This window comes from Zootermopsis nevadensis, unplaced genomic scaffold, assembly GCF_977971745.1.
Source record: "Zootermopsis nevadensis isolate Lab colony 2312 unplaced genomic scaffold, Znev_1.0 Znev_ptg000022l, whole genome shotgun sequence".
Taxonomy (NCBI): domain Eukaryota; kingdom Metazoa; phylum Arthropoda; class Insecta; order Blattodea; family Termopsidae; genus Zootermopsis; species Zootermopsis nevadensis.
Genome location: NW_028259154.1, coordinates 8,403,121 through 8,430,446, shown reverse-complemented (window position 1 = coordinate 8,430,446; position 27,326 = coordinate 8,403,121). Strand labels below are relative to the sequence as shown.

The 27,326-nt window shown below is 37.4% G+C and overlaps 1 protein-coding gene across 1 annotated transcript; it reads right to left on the bottom strand.

Moving 5' to 3' along the window:
* Positions 1–1,722: 1,722 nt before the first annotated feature.
* On the bottom strand, positions 1,723–25,402 carry Caper (RNA-binding protein 39-like protein Caper). Its single transcript, XM_087353989.1, has 11 exons — positions 25,226–25,402; positions 24,798–24,853; positions 22,867–22,937; positions 22,059–22,361; positions 18,719–18,836; positions 15,384–15,476; positions 13,872–14,141; positions 12,138–12,342; positions 7,881–8,016; positions 6,134–6,318; positions 1,723–2,558 (listed from the first exon to the last, which is right to left on the bottom strand). Exons 2-11 carry the CDS (start codon positions 24,849–24,851, stop codon positions 2,446–2,448), a joined length of 1,548 nt encoding a protein of 515 aa, XP_087210115.1. The 5' UTR covers positions 24,852–24,853; positions 25,226–25,402; the 3' UTR covers positions 1,723–2,445.
* Positions 25,403–27,326: the final 1,924 nt, after the last annotated feature.

Genomic DNA, 27,326 nt, shown 5'->3' with positions numbered 1-27,326 from the left:
AATTGGCATGATAATTCTGAATAAATTTAAAGACTGGTTCGACTTTCAATTTTTCTATAATTCCTTCATTTCTTGTGGGGTCCAAAAGTGTAAAGCCAGCAGTTCAAATGTACCTGTATTATAATCAAGGTCAACAGAGCACCATGTCATTTTTTCACCCACTACACAGACAATTCCCCACAATATTGTTAGACATTTGCATTACAACTAAAACCTACAGAGATATCACCCGTACCACTTCAAGTACGAAGATGAGCCATAACCTAGTATCAGAGCTGTAAACAGTAACATTCCATATCCAAGCAATTACAGTAAATAAACCTGGTATTGGAATAGGTTGATTTGTAAACTACATGGAATAAGCTGCACACAGAAATATTCCTAATAGTCTAAAGCTATGTCTACACTCGTGCGCTTTCGTTTTCAACATTCGTTTACGGCATGCCTTTGGTGAATGTGCCCCTAGCTGTCTACACTATGCTGCCATTTGTCAGGCAATTCTTCTGAACAGGAGAGAGGAACATGGCAGATGCAACTTTACTTATGGGCAAAAGTGCAGCATATTTAGTTATCACAGGTGAAAGCAAAAGAAAAGAGCAACGGCGGCGACGCATATGGATGAAGGATTATTTAAAGAAACGGAATTTTGGAATTCTGAAGGATTTGGAAGTCGATGAAGAGGTTCTATTTAGAAACTTTACACGAATGTCCAGAGCAAACTTCAACACGCTTTTGGAAATAGTCGCGCCGAAAGTCGCAAAAAGGAACACTCACTTCAGAGAAGCGATACCTGTTGCGATCAAGTTAGCTATAACGCTGGGATTTTTAGCTACCGGTGATTCGTTTGCGTCCTTAATGTATTTGTTTAAAGTTTCCAAGCAATTCGTTTCAGCAATGCTTCGTTACTTTCCTTAGTTTCCCTAGGTGTTATCGACTCTGTAATGAACAGCAGACTTATAGGCAAACCACGTGGAGTAGTTATCTTCAGCGCCCGAACCACTTTTTCTTTTAAACACTTTTTGGCGTTCCTTAGAAAAGTATGAACGCAAACTTTTTATTTTGTTTTTCACACTCTTCACGTCGATGTTTAACTTGCTGCTCATCTCAATCAAAGCATCGCTACGTTTTGTTTTATTAGTGGTCTCGATGGTTGTGGTCCCATAACAGTTGAAACGACTTGTAAATGTCGATAAACGTTTCTTCTTCCGAAGACGCACGGCGTGTTGAACCAAAACCCACTCAGGCTGGGTATACGTGCAATGAGGCATGCACTGCTAAAACTGCTGCCGTTCAACTCTCTTCAGGCATGCGTTATGTGCGCTATAACGTATGCCATTGACGAACGTAAAAGCGCACGAGTGTCGACATAGCTTTAGGAGTTGGTCAGGCACCCACCTCACCTACAATTTAATCTTCCAAAAACTGTGGTACAATTACATATCCACATTATTTTTTGTTCTTTGAAAGGACCAGTGGACTCATTCATAATGAAGGTTCTTTTGCACATTTTCTCAGAGTACCAAATATACAGCATGCAAACACTTGAAATTGAATATACTCACCATACTGGTCACAGAATAAGGCAGTACATATAGATGCAGTTGTGTATAATCAGATAACTAAGCATACTACATAAATTTCATACTTAAGGGTCAGAAGAAAGAAGGGTTTGTTGATCAGACAAATATAGATCCATAAACTCACCTTAATGAAAATACTTCATACTACAGAATGTGATTATATTGCAATTGTCTTTTCTTTAATATGGAAGTAAACAACAATGAAAATGCATCATCTAAAACATTCATTACAAACCAAATTAATAAAATCATCTTGGACTATCAGCCACGTTAAATGGTAAAAACAAGTTTTTGCCATATCACACAGCTGTTACCTCAAGTAGATTTCATTAACAATGAAAAAGAAAAATTACAATCCACGGAAATAATAATCGACATCAATAACACCTCAAATGTAATTTCACTCTTCGGTTTGAATAATCTTACACTCATCACACTATACCATTACATCCACCAAATTAAAAAGTAATTTGCAGAAACACTCCCAATCTGCATCACCAGTCTTGCCTGTTCAAATTAAAAGACACTAAAAACTTTATATATATATATATCTCCACATGTTCAAATTTAATGTCTGTACAAGATCATATCAGCTTTTCATACACAATCCAGTTCACATTTTTAAATAGTGAAAAAATTAATCAATAGTACCACAAATCTCTACACAAAGTTAAAAATGTACATTTGGAGTAACAGTTGTTCTGAAATGTGCAAACAAGTAGGAGGAGGTCCAAGTCATCTCATGAGGTTTGCAGTTTCTTTACATGGCATCCCATTTTGCACATGAAAATGGCACAAAGAAATGGGTTCCATCTACTGTTTGGATTCTGAGATTTACAGTGATTTGCACTTCAATACAAAACTCTCAGAGTCCTCTACGGGCTGCTGATGGCATCAACAGCTGCAGTGCTGTCATTGCATCAGGAAATAAACTGTGATAGTTGATGAGGGGCACATAAGCTGCTGTGATGACTCGCCCTGGAAAATTAAAAGTATTTAAGATATGAGAGGAGAGTGAAGGGGCAATAGTACAATTCAAAAACCTTACAAGCAGAATGGTCTGTTCTGTCTATAGTGCATAAAGAGTTAAGTAAAATCAATTATAGGTCCTTAAAATTTGGAATTCAGTTTTACAAAAATCTACAAACTTTTGATGTATGCCAGGATAAAAACCATGTATGAATAATACTCTGAAATACAGATGTATGTACTGGACTAACAAAAGCTGTATTTTTCATTGTGACTAAATTTTACAAATTTGAAAGAAATTCCTATTCTAACACAACACATAATGCAACTTCAACAATCAATGAGTATTCAAGTTTCAATGAACTTGTCTGATACACTTTATACACTTATGTAGCATTCTAAACACTCATAAATCAATAACATGCATTGACTGGTATGGAATGATGAGCTACTGTGTATTACTGACAGACATACAAGCATATCATACATCATTTTTAGGGTTCTTCTGAGAATGAAATGGTTTATGACACGTATAGTCCCTTAAAAAGTTGTCACACTGCTTTCAAATGGGAGTTCACATACAGATCATTATTGCACAACTTTACTTTCTCTGTATAAAAATGTATGGAGAAAAGATTGTCGGTATGACACTTTCAAGTTTCCTGCCCAATATACTACTGACACCAGCAGAATATTAATGGGGAACTTCCATTATCATGGTATTCACACCAGGTAAGTAAGTGTATGTGATATGCTTTACAATAATTAAAAAACAGTGTACAGTAGGGCACCGCTTATACGGCAGGTTAGGGACCAGACCCCCGCCGTAAAGCAAAAATCGCAGAAAAGCGGATCTTTGCCTTTTTTCACTTGCAAATGCATATCAAAGCCTAATAAGATGTTTACACTATCATATAGTAAGTGCACAATAGCGCTAGGCCTAAGAAACTTATATGAAAGTTAAATTAATATCAGTAGTACACACATTGTGGCTGGTTTGATCTTCAATCCACACAACTAAAAGTTTTTCCGTGTCGGCAATAAGGCTATCTCTCTTTCTTATGACTTTAGAGTTCATTGGTGTGGCACGTTTAATTTCATTTAACACTTTCTCCTTAGCGTTCACGATGGCACTAACAGTTTGGCGAGCTAGGCCTAGCTTACGTCCTATCTCGGCCATAGACATACCTTGTTCACGAAGTTTAATCTTATCTAACTTGGCATTTAAAGTAAGAGGCTTACGAATCCTCTTTTTATCGCTACTACCCTTAGATGCCACTGTAGTAACACAAAAATATTACATAAATATGCAGTTTGTAATAACTTTAAAAAATTGCCAGAAATACAGAGAGACATGGAGCGCACAAAAGCTGTAAACAGACTGAATCAGCAACAAGAAAATGGCGCCGGATGCACTTCTCTGACTCAGCTGTTGAGCGCCATATTAGCGGATCGCTGTAAAGCGGAGCGCCGAAAAGCGGGGCCCTACTATAGTGAGTTTTAAAAATGCACTGTACTCAGTATAATATTGCTTTACATAATAATTCATATTTACATTTTTATATATACTAATACCAAATTCTGTACAACATTGCAACCTGTATCGAATCATGGGCTCAAAAAATCAAACATAAAATTGTAAGTGGGACTTTCACTTTATAGAAAGGGTCCTTATACATGGTTGATTGCAACTACAATAGACAACTTTCAGATAATGCAAAATATTATTCATTATTTTTGTATCTCCAAGACAACAATTTAACAGAAAGTATATGCAGTAGATTCTGGTTAATTGGGCCATCGGTTAATGGGGGCAGCTGTTTATTTGGGATAAATCTTAAAGAATAACAAATCGAGAAAATAACCAGAATTTGCTTCACTGATTTGGGACACCATGCTGTTTAATCGGGGCAGTGAGTGCTAGATGACACGCTTGTGGCATGTGGTGTGGAGGAGTCAATGAGTCATCGCTAATTTTCTCAGTAACAAACATGTGCATATTCAGACAGTGTAGCGATTCTGCTTGTAAGCAATAAGCAGCAAGACCATTCAGAACTGTGTAAGATTTGAGGTTTTCACAGCGGTGAGTATGAAGAACTGCTATGCTCACTGTGGTTTTAAGCAAAATACGACAGATAGTGAAAATGACGCCATTTTGGAAATGCAACACATCAGAAACTACAAAGAGTCTGCATACATCGACAATAGTCTTCAATGTTATGATAAAAATGAATTATGAGAATGCATCTGTTGAACAAATTGTAGCAAATCACCAAAGGACATCAGAATACCAGGAAAGTCAAGAGGGCGACACACTTGAGCTGGAGTGAGTGACTAACCAGGATGCCAGGAAATTTGTTGCTGCATTATGACGTTACTTCATGCAGAAAGGCAATGATGGCAATCATATATCTGCACTAGATACCTGCGCTGATTTTGTTCAGTTGCAGCATGGTACACTCAATAAATTCCTCTATCATCATCAACTGTTAAGAACTGCATACATGAGTTTTATATATATATTACCAGCAAATTATGAAATCCCGCAATGTACAGAATACCTAGGCAATGTATAGAATGCCTAATGTCAGTAGGCAAAGTATTTTATAAAATGTCTAGAACTTTTAGGTAATGTATGAAACTAAGAGTTTATTTTATACTTTGCCTAGAATACCTGGGAATTTTATAAAATGCCTCGGATTCTTACGGCAAAGTATATAACAAAGAAGTTTCTATAATACTATTTATACAGTTTTATTTTATCTTTTATATTTGCAAAAACTTAATATAAAACAACTTTTGTTATGTTCAGATTTAGTAGCTTGGTGTTTTCACAACTATCTTGCACAACCTCCATCTTGACAGCTTACCCAATTGACTTTGATTAATTTTAATTTACACAACCAAACAATATTAACATTACGACTTATTTCATACTTTGCCTACTGACTTCTGGCATTCTACACATTGCTGGATTTCATACATTGCCGGTAACATAAACATTAAATTAAAATTGTTTTTAGCGTAAATATTTTTCTCTGATCTGTACCATTTGTTCCAGAATTCATTTACAGTATTTTTGTTGCTCAATAAATGGGAGTTTGTCTTTTGTTTTAAACATTTTTAACTCTTTACGTGGAACTTCTCACAACTGTAGTAGCCGCTTAACTATGCCAAAGTGTTCTAGTCCTGATGTGTCCCAATTAACCGGAATCCACTGTATTGCCATAACAACATTAATCTTTTTAAATGGTAGTGCTGTGTAAATACATAATTAAATGTTAGGAGATAATCCAGAATATTATGTACAACAACCATTTTCAGATATTACAAGTACCCATTAGAATGAGCATAAATTCTTCGTACTCAGGCTACTTTGTACCACTATAAAGCAGCCGAGTATTTAACCATTCACTCACAAACGGGTCTTGTATTCAACTCAGCTGCTGTTTCAGTTAACATTTAATTTAAACAATGTGACTTGCACACCTCATTTGCCTTTTATTCGCACTGTTAATAGTTTCAGCCGCAAATTCCTAGAAAACAAATTCTACATGCAAGGTGTAACCTACACCTGAACTTACCAGCAAACCATCGACCATGCAGTGAATTAACAGCTGCGACAGCTGTGGCTATTGATGGGCATTTCACATACACATTTCCCTGAGGTGAAGCTTTGTCTACATATACATGAAGAACTCCACCATGCTTATTACATTCCTCAATAACATCATCACGAATTTCCACATCCCATGTTGGGTTTGTTTCCCTGCAAGAAACACAGTGGCATAAACACCAAAGCAAAATAAAAGCTTATACAAAGTTCACTGAAATCTTACATTATTATTCCACAATTATTAGCTAAGTATACCTATTGTTGAAATTAGGAGCAGTAGAATGGGAGGCTGTGTATTTCATTGACTTGGCTCAGGATAGGGTCCTGTGAAGGGTTGTTGTAACTATGGCAATGAACCAGAGGACTCCATAAAAGACAGGGATTTTTTGACTATGAAGATTTCTGTCTTCTGGGTTATTGCGCTGTGTAGTCTGGTCGATGTTACCCAACGTTTCAGAGGTCATACTGCCTCCGTCATCAGGGCGATGAATATGCCAATAGGGTGTGAGGAGTTGGATTTATAGGCAGGGAAGTGAAAGGTTTAGCCTGCCCCGAGCCAATGGGAGCAGGTATGGGAGTGGACCAATGGTAGCACGTGGGCGAGAGTGGGAGAGGGAGAGAAAGTAGAGAGAGAAAGGTGAGTTTAGTTGTATGGCTCGGGGCAGGCTAAACCTTTCACTTCCCTGCCTATAAATCCAACTCCTCACACCCTATTGGCATATTCATCGCCCTGATGACAGAGGCAGTATGACCTCTGAAAAGTTGGTTAACATCGACCAGACTACACAGCGCAATAACCCAGAAGACAGAAATCTTCATACTCACCGCTGTGAGAACCTCAAGTCTTACATTTTTTGACTAGTTACACAACTACCTGCCTCCCAACAGGGACTCTATTATAGAAAAATAATGTCTTAAACCATTGTTTGCATTACATAATATATAAAATTGTTACCTTGCATCAACACAAATGGACAACAGAGACCTTACCTAGTTACATTTCAAGTAGACACTTTTACAACAGACCAGCTATACACATTGTAAAAGATGTACTGAAGTTATTTGCAACATGAGACCACAAGAATTTAAATGTCCAGCAATAATAAAAACTCTGTATAGCTACTGCTTCTAGCAAATTTAAATGGTGCTTAAAGCTTAATAAAATATGGCACTGAAAAACATTAAATTTCAGCCCCAAAATTATACAAACTTGTTTAGAGCAACTTACTGCCATTAAGGTTTTTTTAACTTGCTAAAATGGAAGATGGTGATTCATTCATTAGGAGTAACCAAGGTGACACCCCCATCCACCCGAAGACATGCAAAATATGGTACATTCAAATAAAATGATATTTTACATGAATCAAAACTACTGAAATGGTATAAAAATTAATGAGACCAAAAACAAGTACAATATGGGAAAACATGGGATATTACTCAATTTTGGTACTTAAAAAATTTTAAACCCCAACACAGTGACAAAGGAAAACACATACCCTCTTCTTCTTTGCTGCTTACACGGGGAACACATTAAACAGTAGATTATCCCTCTCAACAAGCACCAAAACTCAATTTCATTAATATACTTTAGAAGTTCCTAATATCAAATTTAATTACAATCTATTTGACAGGAGAGACATTACACCAATTACATAAGCTAAAACAATGGAACTAGCACTGTATTGCGAGAAAAACAGTTTTTATAAAAAACTCACATGGCAGGGTCAAACATATTGGCAAGCATAAAACACTGTGTAGCTATAGGAGGTGTTGGTTGCTGGATTGGCAAACTTCCTGCAGGGTTAAGATTCAATGCAGTTGCTGCTGCCTGAGGTATTTGTAGGCCAGTACCTGCAAGTATTAAAAAAAATCTCATTACTCTTTGTCAACTGCCATATTTATCTATTGCAATTATAAAAAGAGACATCCTCTCCAAAGTTAAACATCTTCATATAAATTGCTGTATTCAGTGTTCTGATACAATTCTGGGGAACAATTCTCTAGTACAAAGTGCATCCTATGGGTATGATATAAAATCATTCATATGGACACTGTTCATGGCAGCTCTGTATTTTTGGCTGTAAGTTGCAACAGACTAGACGCGTCTGACAATTATAATACTGGCGTAGTACAGTAGGGCCCCTCTTTTGGGCGATCCGCTAATACGGCACTTTTCAATTACGTACATATACAGTAGGACCCCACTTTTTCAGCCCCATGCATTCAACAGCTGAGCCACAGAAGTGCGTCCGGCCCCATTTTAAGGTAAGCATTGTGTGTACTATTGATATTCATTTTACTTTTGTATCGTTTTCTTAGGCCTAGAGCTATTGTGCACTTACTATATGATAGTGTAAACATCTTATTAGGCTTTAATATGCATTTGCAAATGAAAAGGCAAAGATCCACTTTTTGGTGATTTTTGCTGTTTGGCGGGGATCTGGTCCCTAACCCGCTGTATGCGGTGCCCAATTGTATTCAAATAACCATTTCAACTGACAAATGATTTTTCAAACATCATATAAAATGTCAGAATTGTTCATAGTCAGTTACATTTGTGCACGTGGGAAGTATGATGACAGTTTGGTGTTCTTGTCAGCTGTGATGACATCATGATCATTAGTAATGGCATCACTGTGGAGGATCCAGCATAATAACTTCATCATTGAGGATCAACCAACCACCTCACAAATTCAAATATTCATCATTGGAAATTAAAAATTACAACTTTGGAGTAGCTTCCAATGGCATAATTTCCATACCAAATTCCATGAAAATCAGCTGTCTTTCGGGAGTTAAATAACAAAGTATAGTTTGTAAGACCACTGACAGATGGCAGCACAATTTCTCAGCTAAAAAAAACAAACATGACAGACAGATAACATGTGCCCATAATAAGTCCTTTGATAACACTAAAGCAAACTTGTAAAGAATTCTTGACATGAACATCTGCAATTGCATATTATTATTCAATATTAGCACCAACACATTACACCTTAAATCAGAGGCGAACAATAAACATAAAAGGACACTGTTCATCCACAAATTAACCCTTCAGCATGGAGTGCCGAACATCACTCGTCATGATGTAATCATCCCACGGCGTGGAGTGCCGAGCACTGCTCGCATATTGCGCCCTAAGACTTCTTCGTAACGACTGACCTTGTTGTTAATGTATTCTGACTCTGACAGATCGATTTTACCAGTGTTTTTCGATTCTGAAATATAGATCGATTATTGAACTCAACTGCATTCAGTCTCTGCTCTGTGGCTCCCTCTATCGAAGACGAATGGAGTAATATAGTTACGGCTACGACAGCTGTGTAGGACACATTGCAAGCTTTGCAACGGTATATGATGTCAGCAAGCTGAGTCAATGCATTCTCTGTTTTCCCCTTGGTATGAACAGACTTCTGTAGCACATATCTGCCGTCAGTCAGCCGCGATTATGGCTTCGAGTAGCAGACGCTTTTTGTCTCCTCAAGAAATTGATAGAACTGTAGACGACCAAAGCATAGTGTGTTGTGAACATTTTGTTCAAAGTTTCACTTAAATTCATCAATTATTAGGGAAGTTGTGCCCATATAAGTAAAATGATGCACTTTCAAGCTCAAAATTAAATCCCCAAGCAGAAAATCCTCCCACAGCACAGCATAGACTTCGGATTTAAATTCTCCCACGCTGATGGGTTAAGCAATATCTATCAAGTGTTGCAGGATTCAAAGTTTTTGTAACCACAGAGAAGTGACAAGAGAATATCTCTTTTCCCTCTTCATTATGATATGTACTCAAAGGTAGAACCAGCTGGATAAACAGCATGAATGTATAATAGTAACCATAAATGGAATGATTATGTCTTTAAAATACCTTCACATCAATATGACACCCTTTCAATGCACAAGTGGCAAGTCACAGATAAAGTGTTTTATTTCTCAAAACTGTTGAATAAAGTTTGGTTTCTTTCACAAATGAAGATCCCACACAGTTCAGTATTTGGTATTTAGGGAAACAATAGACACATGTCAAAATTAAAAATAAAGGAAATGAATTTTCATCTCAACTCTAGTTTTATGAAGAATCACTACAGTGAAACCTCGATGCATCGTTTTCGGCGGGGGTGGGAAATAAAAACGATGAATGCGGGAAAGCATTAAAAATTTAAAAAAAAACAATGTTTCTCTTTCAAAGTTACTTCTTTTTACCAAAAAAGTCTTTAATGGACAACTGGTTTGTCGAAACTTTACGTTTTAGACCAAACAGAGCACTTTCCACGTTCAAAATGTTTTCCTCGTCACGTTCACTAATATTAAGCGCATAAAAGAACTTCACTTTCGCCAATGCAGCGTGTGCTTCGGCAAAACTCGGCAAAGCTTCGGGCTCGCATTCGTCGTCTTCCTCTTTCTCACCGCTCCAACCCCCTTTGCGGACAATAACAGGAAGAATGGAAATACTATTACTGCCGAACTCAACGAAACGTAGCTGTAGAAGACCCTGAACCGCTGGAAACGAGATAAACCAGAAGAATGAAAAGTGCAGCCAGCCTTTCCTTTGTACTTGTAATAAAAGCATTTGTGAAGAAATTCACACTGCACATGCCATCTGGCATCGCTGGAACGAAATATGAGTGCACCCTAATTAAAATCGTAAAATTTCTGACAATGAGCACCGCCATTCACTCCAACTATCACCCCTGCACCACTGACCCTCATTCCAAAAGAATCTGCTGGTTGGGCGACATAACAGGTTACCGCTACTGTGTATTCCAAAAACATTATGCGTCTTTCGGTATTAATTTATCTCTAAACCCAGCATTTTAAATTCTCAGAAACGATCATTGCGGGAAAATTGTGGGCCGGGACTAAGGTTTTTGAACGATCGATGCGATAAAACGATAGTTCAAGGAACGATAGAAGCGGGAAAATGTAACATTATTTTATATGGGATGTATTCGGGACCGAACAAAACGGACGATGCATCCGGGAAAACGATAGTTCCGGGAACGATGGATAGAGGTTTCACTGTAGTACGGCAGTGAGGTCTTTCTGAAGACTGTTATCAAAGCCTAAGCAAAGAAGAGAAAATTAACATTATTATTATTATCATCATCATCATCATCATATTTCTTTAATAACAATAAAACTGGATTGAAGATCATTACATTCTAGTCATAAGCCCGTGATAAATACTGCATCCTGCAGATACATTTCTATAATTTTTGATCCATTTCACTTGATCAAGCAATTGCAAATACTTAGGCCTCTTCATAACTTAAATATTTCTTATGCAGACAGCATGTAAGTGCAGGAACATTAAATACAATATTTTTATTTTCCGTCTATACACAAACTTAAAATAATGTTGTTTAAAATTATTTAAATTTATAACATTCTCAGTAGACACTGCATCTTGTTACAATTTTTTTTTGTAACAAGATGCAGTGTCTACTGAGAATGTTATAATTTTAAATAATTTTAAACAACATTATTTTAAGTTTGTGTATAGATGGAAAATAAAAATATTGTATCAATAAAACACAAACATGACGCAATTAAGATATATATATATAAATATATAAGGCCACATAAAATACAAGACTGTAAATAACATCTGGAAATGAGGAATACGGCTGAAGACAATGAATCTGATTCTGGTACAAACTGTGATTGCAGTCCTACTGAATCCAGCAATGACAATAATTATAGAGTGGGTGTTTTAGTCAACAGGAAAATACAATGAAAATACCAGCTTGTCCTCAGCATATTAAGGAATGGAAGGTGGATGGGGGGGGGGGGGGGGGCACCTTCAGTATAGTATTAATGGGGGATTGTAAAACTATATGTTCAAAGTTTTACCTAACACTGAGTAAGTGAAAGTGGTCTCAGAGACTGTGCAGCTACTAACAAAGTAAAACCTACATGTAGTACTCAATCAACATTTCCTTGTGAAACTTTCTATTATTTTTTATAACTCACCTTCTGCAAGTTTAAACATCAGCTGCAGGCGACCTGTGGCACCTAAGTCAATACCTGTCCTATCAAGTTCGTCACTATCCAGAATTGAAGGACCCTGCGCCGAGTCAGAGCGCTCAGTTACATTTCCTACTTTCATTGGTCGTCCTGCCAGCTCAAATCCATTCAGTTGTTCCAGGGCTTTCTTTGCATCATCTGCATTGTGGAACTAGAAATTATACAAAGATCCTTTTCAATAAACACATTTGATGCACATGAAAAGTATAACATAGGAAACAAAATAGAGAAACTTGAATGTCTGTAACATAATGGATTACTCTTTCTACAGCAATTATGCAAGCCATACCTAATACCTTTATTTGAGTATAAATTCTAAACTTCTTACTCCACCCCATATTTTGTAAAAATAAAACACAAGGTTCTCCTTTTCTTTCAAATTCATACAATTGGTTCACTATTACTACATGCAAATGATAAAGCTAACTTAATGCAGCTGATCAAAGTTGTTTCTCTTGTTCGATAAGCAAAATGGATGTTAAACACAGAGAAACATTAAATTGTTGAAATTTATCATTGCGTTACGTACACTGAATCAACAAATCTGAATCCTGTGTAAGGGAAACTATTAAATCAATAAACAGATATTACAAAGTGGGATACACAGTAAAGACATAGAATTTATAACACAGTGATGAAAAATTGAGAAACAGGATATAGTAAGAATTTCTTATCCAAATGTTTTCAAAAGATGAATGCAGAGCAAATCCTAGGTAAACATGCAGACTACAGTGAAACCTCTATCAATCGTTCCCGGAACTATCGTTTTCCCGGATGCATCGTCCGTTTTGTTCGGCCCCGAATACATCCCATATAAAATAATGTTACATTTTCCCGCTTCTATCGTTCCTCGAACTATCGTTTTATCGCATCGATCGTTCAAAAATCTTAGTCCCGGCCCACAATTTTCCCGCAATGATCGTTTCTGAGAATTTAAAATGCTGGGTTTAGAGATAAATTAATACCGAAAGACGCATAATGTTTTTGGAATACACAGTAGCAGTAACCTGTTATGTCGCCCAACCAGCACATTCTTTTGGAATGAGGGTCAGCGGTGCAGGGGTGATAGTTGGAGTGAATGGCGGTGCTCATTGTCAGAAATTTTACGATTTTAATTAGGGTGCACTCATATTTCGTTCCAGCGATGCCAGATGGCATGTGCAGTGTGAATTTCTTCACAAATGCTTTTATTACAAGTACAAAGGAAAGGCTGGCGGCACTTTTCATTCTTCTAGTTCATCTCGTTTCCAGCGGTTCAGGGTCTTCTACAGCTACGTTTCGTTGAGTTCGGCAGTAATAGTATTTCCATTCTTCCTGTTATTGTCCGCAAAGGGGGTTGGAGCGGTGAGGAAGAGGAAGACGACGAATGCGAGCCCGAAGCTTTGCCGAGTTTTGCCGAAGCACACGCTGCATTGGCGAAAGTGAAGTCATTCTTTTATGCGCTTAATATTAGTGAACGTGATGAAGAAAACATTTTGAACGTGGAAAGTGCTCTGTTTGGTCTAAAACGTAAAGTTTCAACAAACCAGTTGTCCATTAAAGACTTTTTTGGTAAAAAGAAGTAACTTTGAAAGAGAAACATTGTTTTTTTTAAAAAAATTAAAGCTTTCCCGCATTCATCGTTTTTATTTCCCACCCCCGCCGAAAACGATGCATCGAGGTTTCACTGTATATACTTACTGTCAGGAAGCCATAGCCCTTAGAACGTCCTGTTTCTGGATCCATGATAAGTTGAATGTTATCTATCTTTCCAAAGGGTTCAAATATTCCTCGCAGCATATCTTCAGTGATGTTGAAATGTAATGACCCAACATATAGCCGCATGGGCCCACTGTTACCCTTTGGAATAACCATGTTAGGCATTGAATTGCCTGCACGGTTTTTCTCAGCCTGTGTATGCTGAACAATTATGGGGATGCCAAGCAACTTCTGACCTGCCAATCCCAATGCCTGTAACATGTCATAAATGACACAAATCAGTTCTTTCCTGTCCACAAACTCACCTGACAATGACAATCTTTGTATTATCCTAAGAAAAAGTATTTGAAATAAAGCAACTGGGTGAGAAAACTAATGAAATGACGGGGTTAAATGTGCATGTTTTTTGCCATACTCAAAATCTTTCAATCAAAGTGCCCAAAGTCAAATTTAAAATACTTTGTATCTGTTGCAACAGGGCAAGTGTTCTACACACCTGCTACAGCCTCCTTTCTACTGTGTTCTTAAAATTTTAAACTATATGCACTAAACCTAGGTCAAATTCACAGAACAGATGCAAGTCCAAACTAATGATTTAGTTATCAATAAAGTACAAAACATACATTACTTTCACTCCCTAAATGTTAAATGCAAACATCACTACTCTCCTCTGTACACTGAGTATGATCCCAAACTTAATGGTTAAACAATACAAGGGAAAGGCAAAGTTATCACTCAGTTTAATTAAACACCATACCATGAAGATGTGACAGAGTGGAAGTATAGAAACCTGCATTCTAAACCTTGGCACTGAATGAAGATGACTGGTCAGTTTCATGCCCCAGCCACTCCCATCCATCCGAGTACACATTGAATGAAGGCTGTGTGGAATCCACAGCAGTTTGGATGCAGTGGTAAAGAGAAAATATCTTTGCCCCAGCTAAAATTGAACTATAGTCATACAGTCTAGTGACTATATTGATTCTGCATAATGTATTTATTAAATTGGCTGTCAGAAGTATAAGTTGTTGAAAAAATATAATGAAATATCATTACTATGAAGTACAGAGTCCTTCAAAAATTCTATTCTTGCTAAAATATAAATGTTTAAACAAAATGAGTCAATCCTGCAAACATGGCTTGATTTTAAATAGATTGGAATCTACTGCCTTCCACACATGCATTTAAAGTGAATGTAAATGACTCATTCCAATGTCCTGCCATTTCCCCTCCACAGATACTAACCATATCACATTTTTGGGCATTCACCATAATTACCACACAAAAAAGGACAGGAGAATAACATATTTGAGAAAAAACAAATAAATATACATGTAGAATCACCTAAACATACTGACCAATAGCCCTGGTCAGCAATTTATTATAGGAAATTCCTTTATATTGCACACAAATTCCCCCCAAACAAAGCTACTGTGCCAAGTCTGGGTCTACTTGTATGCACAATGGCCAAACATGATTTGAGCAGAAACTTACCAGAGGAACTGATTCTGGATCCTTGAACTCAACATAAGCAATTCCTTTGAATCTCCTTGTCTTGTTACATGTGATTAATCTAACATCCCGAACCTGCAACATAAATAATTACTCAAAAATGCTGCTGAAGATCAACATAATAGCATTTTATGTAGATGCACTATAGTGTGCAAAACAGAATAAGGATAAAACTGACCTGTGTCTAAGCACCATGCCAAGGCATATCTGATTATGTGGAATTAACCCATATTAAGGAATAAAATATTCAAATGCATAAACTCTAGGGCTGATAACCAGAATTTAATCTGATGATTTAACAATTTTTTTAGTGTGGGAAAATGTGTACAGCTGTGAAACTATTACTTCCACAATACTGTAGTAATAAGTTTTTTTTTTTTTGGGGGGGGGGGGGGGTAAACACTGCCCAATTCTACAGAAACATTTTTATAGCACAATATATTTTTCAAAGGTTCTAGATTCTGAAATTACTGCAAATTAAATATACAATATATCGATCACAATGTAATAATTATATCTGAGTATAGAAACCACCATGAATCTACTTGAGCTTGGTGTTGGCAAGTGCGTGTCACTGAGGCGAAGCCATTCTGTCCCCTGTTGACTGCAGTCTTCAAATATGGCAGGTTTTCGAGTTCTCCACCTTCAGAGAAGTTTCCTTCTGCCGTTGGTTATGCAAATGTCTCAATGGTCTTTCCAAATCACAGCTGTCACGACACCTCCAAAGTATTTCAAATTCTCTTTTTCCAAATCCCCTGGCATTACTTCATAATTCTGCCTCACAATTACATTACCAGTTAATAGCTCATGTGCAGGACAACAAATAAATTATGAAAGGATAACCTTCCATGCAAAGCTTGTGGCCAACCCCTTCCACTCTCCTAGGAACACTCTGCACTGTCACATGTGTTACTGTCATCATTTATATTGCAATTTGCCTGTCCTTTTGCAAGTATATGTTCACATCATATGTGCAATCATCATGCTGCAGTTTACAAATGTTCTACTGCAGCATTCAAATTTTTAAGGAATGTATTGATTGAAAATTACTCTCCCTTAGAACAGCACAATGATAGTCTAATTTGGATGTCCAGATGGATTATAAACATTACAAGTCAATGACAATATCAAAGAAAGATCCGATTTTTCAAAAACTGTTGTAGTTCTTGCCAGACTTTCCTGCTTGATTTATATTGTTATAAAAATGCACAAATCTCAATGTATGAAGAAAAAAAACATTATTTTTCATAATGGTAAAATAGTATATACGATTGAATCAGTAATCTTTCAATGTGTCCCTCACTCATATCTTATTTGTATAAGAGCAAAAAAATACATACATCTCTTGTACAGTCACATCAGAAAGTCATCAACCATTGTCATTGCTAGGTATGTCTAAATAATGGATATATTTATTAATCACTGCCACCAAAAGTTGGACCACACCCACGAAAGAGAAAAAGGTGACAATCAGTGAAGAATCCTTGATCATATCACTGCCTCATGCCTACAATCCACTGGGAGCTCTAATGATAGGATGGCCACCATCAGGATTCCACAGATGAGAACATGGTGACGACCAAGTGTCTCTTGGTTTTCAGCCACATTATTGTTACTGCCCACTGCAATCATCATCAAGCTCATTTTCACTGTCAGATGAGATTGCTTCATAACAGCCAGCCTCCAGAATTAGCTCCTGTTTCACTCCATTCTTTTCATAAAATTTCACACCATTATAACAAGAATATACTCGACCACCCCCTCAATGCCTTTTTGCCACCAACTCTCAAACACACGAATTAAACATTATTTATTTCAGTATTTTTGCAACAACCCATCTTACTTACCAGTGACACCAGTGTTAAAACCTTGGATGTGTAACAATGTCATTGCCATATGACTGCAACATGACAATTTCGCAGTAAAAATATCTTTCGTAATGTTGATAATGTTAAACCATAATCAACAAACTTATATAATCAAAGTAATTTTCAATTCAAGAAATGAGTGAATTCAAAGCTTTGTCATGAGGAAACCGCATCACATCTGTTACGTCAATGTATCATCTTAACGCTTTACAGCTTTTTTTTTAGGATTCAATAATTCAGTACTTTATTCACAGTGTATTAATGGCTTTACAATGATGATCAGAACAAACAATTCTTTCTATAAACAGTATTAGCCAACTGATCACTGTAAAGGAAATGTGGTTTTCTTATGGGGGAAGGAAATTAAATTTTAAATATTACAGTAAAACCTCTCTAAGTTGGACACTTGGGGTTCCACAAAAATGTGTGCAACTTACAGAGGTGTCCAAGATAGATGGAAAGAGAAAAATCAGATTGTGGTCTAATGACAATATAATCTATTTACTTACATACACTAACTGCTGTAGGCTTACTTGAATTAAGAATTAATGACAATAGTATTAATAATAATCTTTTGAAGCCCACTCCCATGCATTGCACATTACACCCCAGCCTCAATAACATTTTATAAAGTTAATTCCACCAATTTTCGCTTCCCCATCGCAAAAAGAAAATTTCTATTAACACAGTCTGAACTCAAATGCAAGCTCAGTACTGATGGAGTTAAAACTGTGTCTTCAGCAATACTGTAGTCCAGTTAAGGGTTCAGCAAAAGAATAGTTAAACACTTTCAATGCATTCCAATGTCCATAAGCTAATACTCCAGAGAGGAGTAATTCATCAGTCAGAAATTCAAAATAACAAAATATGTAACTGGAAAAGTTTCCCTGAAAAGCATTGAAGCCAAGTGCATGAACGTGTCCAACTTACAACAAAAGGGGTGTCCAAGATATAGGGTATTGTGGACTTGTAAAATTATAGGATATTCGCCAGTTCCAATTAAAAGTGTCCAATATAGAGGGTTGTCCAGGATATAGGGGTGTCCAACTTCAGGGGTTTTACTGTATTTAGTTGACAGAGTTAATGTGAGAGTAAAAAATGTCAAGCTCTCCTGTTATATACCTTTTAGGTGCTTGGGGGGGAGATGATGCATCACTCCTCATTCCTAACCTCAGCACTGGATGGGGTGAGTGTTCAGCATCACACCCCAGCCATGCTACTGCCACTAACAAGCAGCTGTAATATCTTTACTGTAGCCAATGTAAGACTAGGTAGCAAGAAATAGAGTTCTCTATCCCCCAAAATTTAATGTTAATGCTGCAATATCAACAAACAACTGAGACTACACAGCTCTACAACCCAGATGATAGTCATCTTCATACCCACCACCATGAAAACCTCAAATCCTAGTAAACTATGAGTTTGAGTATATTATGACAATGTAAATACCTTCCCAACAGAAGAGAAGAATTCTTCCAGGTCTCTAGCCCTAATTCGTTGGGATAACTGCATACAAAATACTGTTCGGGCGTCTCGTTCCTCAGGAGAAAGCTCATCTACTGGCCTCCTGTTATGCAAACATCATACAAATTAGTAAAAAGCACAGGTAAATCAACTGTTTACAACCTTCAATGCATGGTTAAGGGAATTTTTATTGTCTAAACCAAGGAACATAAATCTATGGCACTAAAATCAAAGCCATAAAATATAGCCTGCATATTTCCACCTTAAAATGAAACATGCTGTAATTCATATTTCTGCTCCAGTGGAATTGTCTGATTGAAAAATAATGAACTGCATACACAAACCACACATTTATTGTCTCTCTTCATGAGTTTAGGTTCACCAAATCAATGCTTGTGTTCATAACATCAAGGTCATTGTCTCCTCTCTCTTTCAATGCCTGTTTTGCTTCTGCTCACATTAACACAAAATTAAGGGGGGCCAAGAAGTCACACTTTCCTCATGATAAAAATAAATCATGTTTTGTACAGGGTTAGGACTGGTTCACTTCACTGCTCTACCCATAGAAAATCAGGGACCAACAAGGGATTATTCTCCAACTGTGTCATTATCCACACGTCTGATAGCCAAACTCATGACTGAGATGAATTCAAAACTGAAGCTACTCAAAATACCGAAGAACTGTTAGCGGCAGTATTGATGAAGCTGAAACAATCTCTTCAATCATATGCAGAGCAAGAGGAACATGGGAATCAACCCGACATGCATACAATACAGATTTATGAAGGGAACAAAATACTGCTACAGCACAAAGACCTAAATTTTCTTATTTCCTGGGGTTAACCCCAAACTTGGAAATTACTTAAGACGGTTTTCCATCTGTCTCTTTCAGTCTGTGTTGACAACTTTGTAGTTCTTCAAAAAGAAAGAAAGAAACAATCAACACCCATACAAGGTATAGCCCATCCTAAAGTGTCTGCAAAATTTTAAAACACAATTTTAAGAATGCACACACTTCAATATATACATGAAAGAAACCCATAAATATGGGATAAAATACAACTGAATTACATGAAGCCAAAATCAGATATGTAATTTGGTAATGTACAGTGGTGCTTACCACACTAATCAAGAACTTAATAGCTCATTCAATTTTGTCATGAGTAGTACCATACAAAAGTCCTAAATTTTTTTATAGTCTACAGTCACTGAGAAAAAAACAGTTTCAACTGTAATGGCAGACCAAAAGAAATGCCAAACATACATTTGTAAAATAGCTGAAAAAGGATGACAAACTGTCCTCTGTACATGCAGAGACACCACCCCCTTAAAATCAAATGGCAAGATATTTGTAACGTGTATAAACGTGACACTTCAGTTCTTTGTATATATGCAAGTACAGCACAATACAATAACATGCTGGTTTTACTTCCAACAAGGAAAAATCATGAAAGAACAAAACCACTGTCAAATGATTTTAAAACAAATACAAGACTGGCAGTGACAAACTGGATTATTCACCATTAATTTTTTTTAAGTACATAAAGTTGTGGAAACTGTTCATCCCCTAGACCTTATCCTGGTGAATGTATAGGAGTAAACAAATGATGAGACTATCAATTTCTCAAACAGATGTCTGATCTGAAGGGCTAGCATAACAGTCATAATATACGAGGGTCGCTCATTAAGTAATGCCCCACATTTTTTTCCTCAGAACATATTTATTCAAGATGGCTCAAATTTAGTGACAATATAAATCAATGTTTCCTTTACACATACTATTTTTCCACATAGTCCCCATCAACTTGTACGGTTTTACGCCAGCGTGGAACAAGTGCATGCATGCCTTGCCGGTACCAGCTCTTGTCCTGTGCACGTAGCCATGTCCTCACTGCTTGAATCACGCTCTCGTCATCTTCAAATCTTGTTCCGCGGATAGCATCTTTAAGTGGCCCAAAGAGATGGAAGTCGGAGGGTGCCAGATCTGGACTGTAGGGTGGATGGGGTAGCACCGTCCAACCCAATTTGGTGATTTCTTCCCGGGTTCTCAGACTTGTGTGAGGGCGTGCATTGTCGTGCAGGAGCAAAATTTCTGCTGGATGCTTGTGAGGCCGAACTCGTCGAAAACGCTTCTTGAGGGTTTTCAGGGTCCTGATGTACGCGTCTGAATTGATGGTCGCACCTCTTGGCATCACATCCACAAGAATGACCCCATCACTGTCCCAAAAGACAGTCATCATGACTTTTCCGGCGGAGGGAGTTGTCTTGAATTTCTTCTTTCTCGGTGATTGAGGATGATGCCACTCCATTGACTGCCTTTTTGTCTCTGGCTCAAAGTGGTGTATCCAGGTTTCGTCACCTGTAATGATCCGGGACAGAAAGACCTCTCCCTCAGCATCAAAACGCTCCAACAATTCAGAAGAAATCGTTTTCCTTTGAATCCTGTGGTCTGCTGTGAGACTTCGTGGAACCCATCTTGCGCACACCTTCGAATATGCGAGAGCCTGGATAATTGCAATCACACTTCCATTGCTGACTGAAAGCTGTTGGGCCAATTGTCGAGTTGTGATGCGCCGATCCTCACGAATAATGGCATCCGCGCGGTTCAACATGTCTGGAGTGGTGGCTGTGGCAGGACGCCCAGAGCGCGGCAGATCACGGAGCTCGGTTTCTTCACTTCCTGAAGCTTTAACTCTCTTAGCCCAGCGACCAACGGTGCTCCTATCGACTGCACAGCTTCCATACACAGCACACAAACGTTTATGAATGTTCACCACCGTTTCTTTTTCAGCAACAAGGAATTCAATTACAGCTCGTTGCTTGTAACGAGAGTCGTTCACAGACGCCATTTTAACAGTTCACTACAGCTCCGCTATCGGTTGGAATCATTTGAAACTCCGTACACGAACGCGGGAAACATCAAATCTCAAGCATGTAAAAGTGCACTTTTCTATCTTCATTATTGGCTGAGAAAAAAAATGTGGGGCATTACTTAATGAGCGACCCTCGTATTTTGAGATTTAGCACACAAGTCCAAATTACTGGGACCAACTGCTCTAAATTAACAATACCATAAAATTCTCTGCAATTATGCACATCTGAATGAATATGTATACCAGATTACTATGTTGCATAATACTTACTAAAACTATGAATCAGATGCTGTAACACATGGATTGTTTAACCAATAGATTTTATAAAAAGTGACCGAACAGGATAAAGCAAACATGAAACACAAAATAAAATTTCAATATAAAAAGTCGATCAATATTACAATGCAAGCATCTGAGACGCTTAAAATATTTCAAGCACACAAAACACTCACAGGCCAAGAGGTGGAGATCCCTTCTTAAATGGAAACTTGTCCCTAGCACGTGGCAGCAGGATAGGTGAGAGAGATTTCTTCTTACGCTCACGTGTTCTCTCCCTCTCTCTGTCTCGAGAATGATGTTGTGTTTCCTTTTCTTTACTCTTGCGTCGTTCCCCATGCTTTTCACAATGATGAGATCGACTCCTGCTGTGCTGACGCTCTGAGCGATCCTTCTCACGCTGGCGATCTCGCTCATGATGGTGGGACCGGCTTCTGCTGCGCCGCCCTTCACGAGATCGGCTGCGGTGCTTGCTCTTCCTGGTGTCATTTTATTTTTCATTAGAAGTTTGCTTTATTTTTATTTTTGTAACCTTAAATAACCATTCAAAACTAAATGACAGTAACTATTGAAAAATGTGTAACCATCACAACTTTTCTAGGTTATACCACTTACTTTAATGAGGAACAATGGTCTCTGCCTGGCAAAATCATGTACTGAATCAACTGCTGTATACTTTAATTGCTCACAATTACACAATTACTTTATCACATTCCCCAAAGCATGGTACGATAAATTAAGACTGGGTCTACTTATAAACCAAGGCAGCATGTTGCAGCTGCCAAGACAAGTAACCACTCCATACTCACCAATCACACTACTATTGCACTGCATAGTACAGAACAGTTTTCTATAACAAACAGAACAACAGTCAATATTCATTTCTACTGCCAGTTTCAAATCATCAAGAATTTCAATGATGGTGCTCATTTATATGTGGTGACTGGACAGAAAATATTTAAAAATTTGCAAATGGTGACTCACCCAGATGACTTGTGACTGCTCGACGTCCCATTCTCCCGCTGTGAAGCCGTCTTGCTGCTCGACCCGTCATCCTATGAAACAGCCACACAAAGTGTTGGTAACCCACGGCAACGCAACCAGGCATCACGCAGGAAGAAAAAAAGGAAGAAAAACACACACCAGCACTCCATTAATAATTCATTCTACTCTCTTTGTTATGAGACTAATGAAGGAGGGGTGGTTTCATCTTCTGGCTCCAGGCCCAGAGGTCACGGATCGAAGCTCGGAGGTCACACATCGAAGCTGGCTAAACCATTCACACAACATCGCTGCTAAAGGAATTATTCTCAACCCACCAGAAGCTCTATCAAGGGAAGGATAAGGGTGGGACCATATATAAGTTCCCCGATAACCCGTACGTCTCATTACTCACCTCCTATATGACACGTGACTGTCCTCCTGCTCGGCCAAATACAGTACCACATCCTTACGTCTGCAAAGATACAGCTCATGAGACATCTCACGTTTGTGTTTTCAAAATCTTTTTAACGTTTCAATAAAATTCAATTTTGACAGCGTAGGTCTGAAATTTGTGATTTTCTGTCCGAGTCCCAGAAAGAACATGACAAGAATATCACAAAGCATGGAGAAATATATGAATTTTTAAGTAAAAAGTAAACTGGGTATTTGCGCAATTAGTTCATTCCACCTGTGACATTGTGTACATGACTGTTTAAGAATGGTTAATGCAATTTAATATGTAAGAACCATTGGTACATGGTTTGTTCAGTAGGCTGTTTACAGGTAAATGTGGGTTAATCTCACCTTCAGGATCTCATTACAGATCAGGTACCAATTTTCAACCTGTCAGCATACAACACTAACACGTCAATGTCAAAGTCCCCAACATAAATAACCACTGTAACTTGCATTCTCTCAAGCACACAATGCAAACAATCTGCCAATCACACCAATTCAAGAAACACATACACAGCAAAGCTCATCTGGCCGTGGCTGTGTGTAAATGTGCGGACTAGGCTACTGTGCATCTGGGAGCGTTTTTATCAGGAATTTTGGCCTCCACAGCCTCCTGGTTTGAATCTTCATCTGCCGGAATGTTCGAGCGATCAAGCATCTCTTGGTTAAGAGTGACTGTTGCTTGCAAACCCATCTGGGTAGGACCCTGGGGTGACAGAAGGGGATACATTCAGAAACCTTGCCACATGAAACTACCCATAAGAATATTTCCGCAGCCAAAACTAAATACTGTGGTAAAAATCCACATACAATACTAATTTAATCTTACATGCCACCTAAACTTAATATGAAGGAGCATAACACATCCTTGCAAGTTAATTTATAAAACTGATATGTTATCCTTCTTCTGCCATCAATATAAGAAACTAAAGTTAACAACTATCTGTAACTCAAAACAAAACTAACTGTACCATAACATAAATTATATTTTTAATGGCATGAATTAACACTAACAATAATATATAAAACTACAAATGAACAAAGATACCTAACTAGACTTTGTAGTACCTCTGTGCTTTGAGCCCCAGCCCAGGTCTGTGGCTCGGTTCTGAGCCAAGCTGTGATATGTAAGGGTCTACAAGATACAAAAATGGAGGAGTTCATGTCAGTGAAATAACACGAGTGGGCTAGGATAAGATAACAAACTTGTACAACAGGCAATGTTCAGAACAAACTAGCAATATAAAAGTGCATGTAACAAAAATGGTTATACAAAATCATATGGTGTATCAAACAATTTAATCATCACCCCAAAATGTATTATGAGTGAATATCAAGTTTGCAGAACCATGCCTGATGTGCAATAAATATACAATCATTATAAAAAATTCAAAACATTGGTTGCAAAAATATAAATCTACATCAACATTTGCACTCATAAGAGAAACATTATCTACATTATGAATGTAACTTACTCCTTTCTTATACGGAGCTTCCAACATGGCTTCAACATCAAAATCCTCTGCCATTTCTGAAAAAAGTAATGAACACACGTTATTCATAATTAAAACACACAAACGTGATTATTAAAGAAGCACATTCTACAGGTAAAACGTAAACAGAAAAATTATGCAATTTCTATTATGTACACTGCTGTAAACCGTGCCATTCATTCGCTATAAACCTAATACAAGTCTACATCCATCAAAAAACCAAACTGTCATAAAACTGAGACTAACTACTGAAGAAACAACTGAGATACCAAAAAACAACAATCTGGAAAGAACATGCTCAATACAATGGAATAATTGGCGTCCAAACAGCGGTGCAAAATGCTTACTGTGCAACAAAACAGAATGACTACTCTGATACTAATTTCAGTGTATAATATAGAAACTATTACCTGTTATCAAGATGTTTGCTCGTTAATTCAATTATGAAAGCTTAAAAGTGCGATGTGAATAACTTTCCACAAACTGAATACCTATCACAAGCGTGTAAATAACAGTGTCTGTATGTCTCTTATATAAACGGGGTTTTCACAAGCATGGCCACGGACTCCGAAAACAATACTGTCTATTACGAAGCAGGTAGGTGCTTTCAAGAAATTGGAGAATTGCATCGAAGGCACAGAGATTAACAAGAACTAGCACAGATGAAAGGATATTTGCCCATGCGACCACGTTCAGATTTCACAACTTGAACGCAGGCTACAGCAACATGGAAAATGTAAGGCCTTAGCCATAGAAAATGAGAAATTTATGGTTGTAGTCATGAAATTGTACAAGACAAGAAACACCACAGTGTATATTTCGTATCATTATTTGAAACTAGTGATGAATATAAATGCGCGACATCTATTTGTAGGGAATTAGAGTTACTTGCCTCTAGTAAAGTACATTCTAATAGCGTAAGATGTCGCAGTCAAGAAACTCGCAGTTGAGGAAAAAATAGATTATGCTTCATATTGTATCTGAGCATAACTATTAAGATTTCAGGGATTGGCGTCCTATAAGAGAGTTGTGAGATCATACTCTCCTGACATCTTTCCACACCGATTCGAAGTTGCTCGGGCAAAGCAATCACTAAAAAAAATGTGGCTAGGTGCGATGAAAGTTGCTCGATGGGATCTATTAGGACGTAGCTACGGGTTTGTTTTTAAGTATAGACCGTTGATCTAAGAAATTTTGGAAGAAGGTTGTACTCTGATAATTTAAAATTAAAGTATGTTTGGATTTTGTATTCTCAAATTAACACACGGATAAACTTAACAAAATTCATAAATATTCCTCAGGAATGTGGCATATTGTGCCTGCTGGTTATTTTCTTTGGTTTTATTCGTGTTGCAATGTTTTATAATTCAATTCCCGCTACAGTGATTGTAATAATTACGTTAATTACGACTTTCATGATTAAACGGCATGTAAGTGTAGATGGTAATTTCCATATTCATGAGCATATATCAGTTTACTTCTGAACACAAACTGTTTTGGTTTTAAGTAGTAGGGTAACATTGTTGACTCAGAAAAGTATGTGGTCCAACCACAGTACAGAGTATAATGGTTCACAAAGCTGAAGTAAAGAATTATGTATAATGTAATGGATTTTGTCAAATTATGTGTCTGAAAAGTCATGTATGTTTAGAGAAAAAATGACAGTGGAACCACGGTTCCGGAGAATCTGACGTAAATACGTCTTTGTATTTAAATTATATTTAGGCAATAAATACAATGAAAGGAAGTTTATATATTAACTTTTTTCTAAATATTCTCTTTATACATGCTTTACAATTGAGTAAATAGTTTGATTAAGACATTACTTATTTAACTTGAATTAGTTTCGCTTAAGATGGGTCTGTGGTAGCTAAAATCTGTTATAAAATTTGTACACTTTAGAGTATCAACATTTAGTGCAAACACCATATCTGTACAAGATTTTGATCTAGTAGTACTACATTGACAAAGCTTTGATTTTCATACTTTAAATCAATGTTAAAAGCTCCTGCCAATATTATGGGCATTGTATTACGATCTTCTGTCGCCATAATTGAAAACATCTCTGTAAATTTGGGAGGAAACGTTCCCAAATGACTGAAAACAAATCTCTTACAATCATCAATAGGTGTGTTGTTAGAAATATACAGAGTAACAACAAAAACTTTTTCACCATTGACCATACACTCTGACGCACAAATATCACCGCTTTTTTCAGCCTCAGCTATTCTGTAATCTGCTCCATCCTCTTTAGGTAACTTCATCAACAGATGTGGGGTAGCCATGGTAGTTGCTCCATGTTTCTCGTACATAGCCACTCCGCCTGCTCTTTGTTCGTCACGCATAAATTGCGTGATGCATTTATAACCTTCCAAATTTACAGTATCATTGTTGTGCATCCACGTTTCGGGCTCTTTTAACTTCGATGTCATCCATCTTGTTATCTTTACATAGAATGACAAACACTCAAACGCAGCAGTAGCGTGAAGTGCGATGCGTCTTTATTTGTAT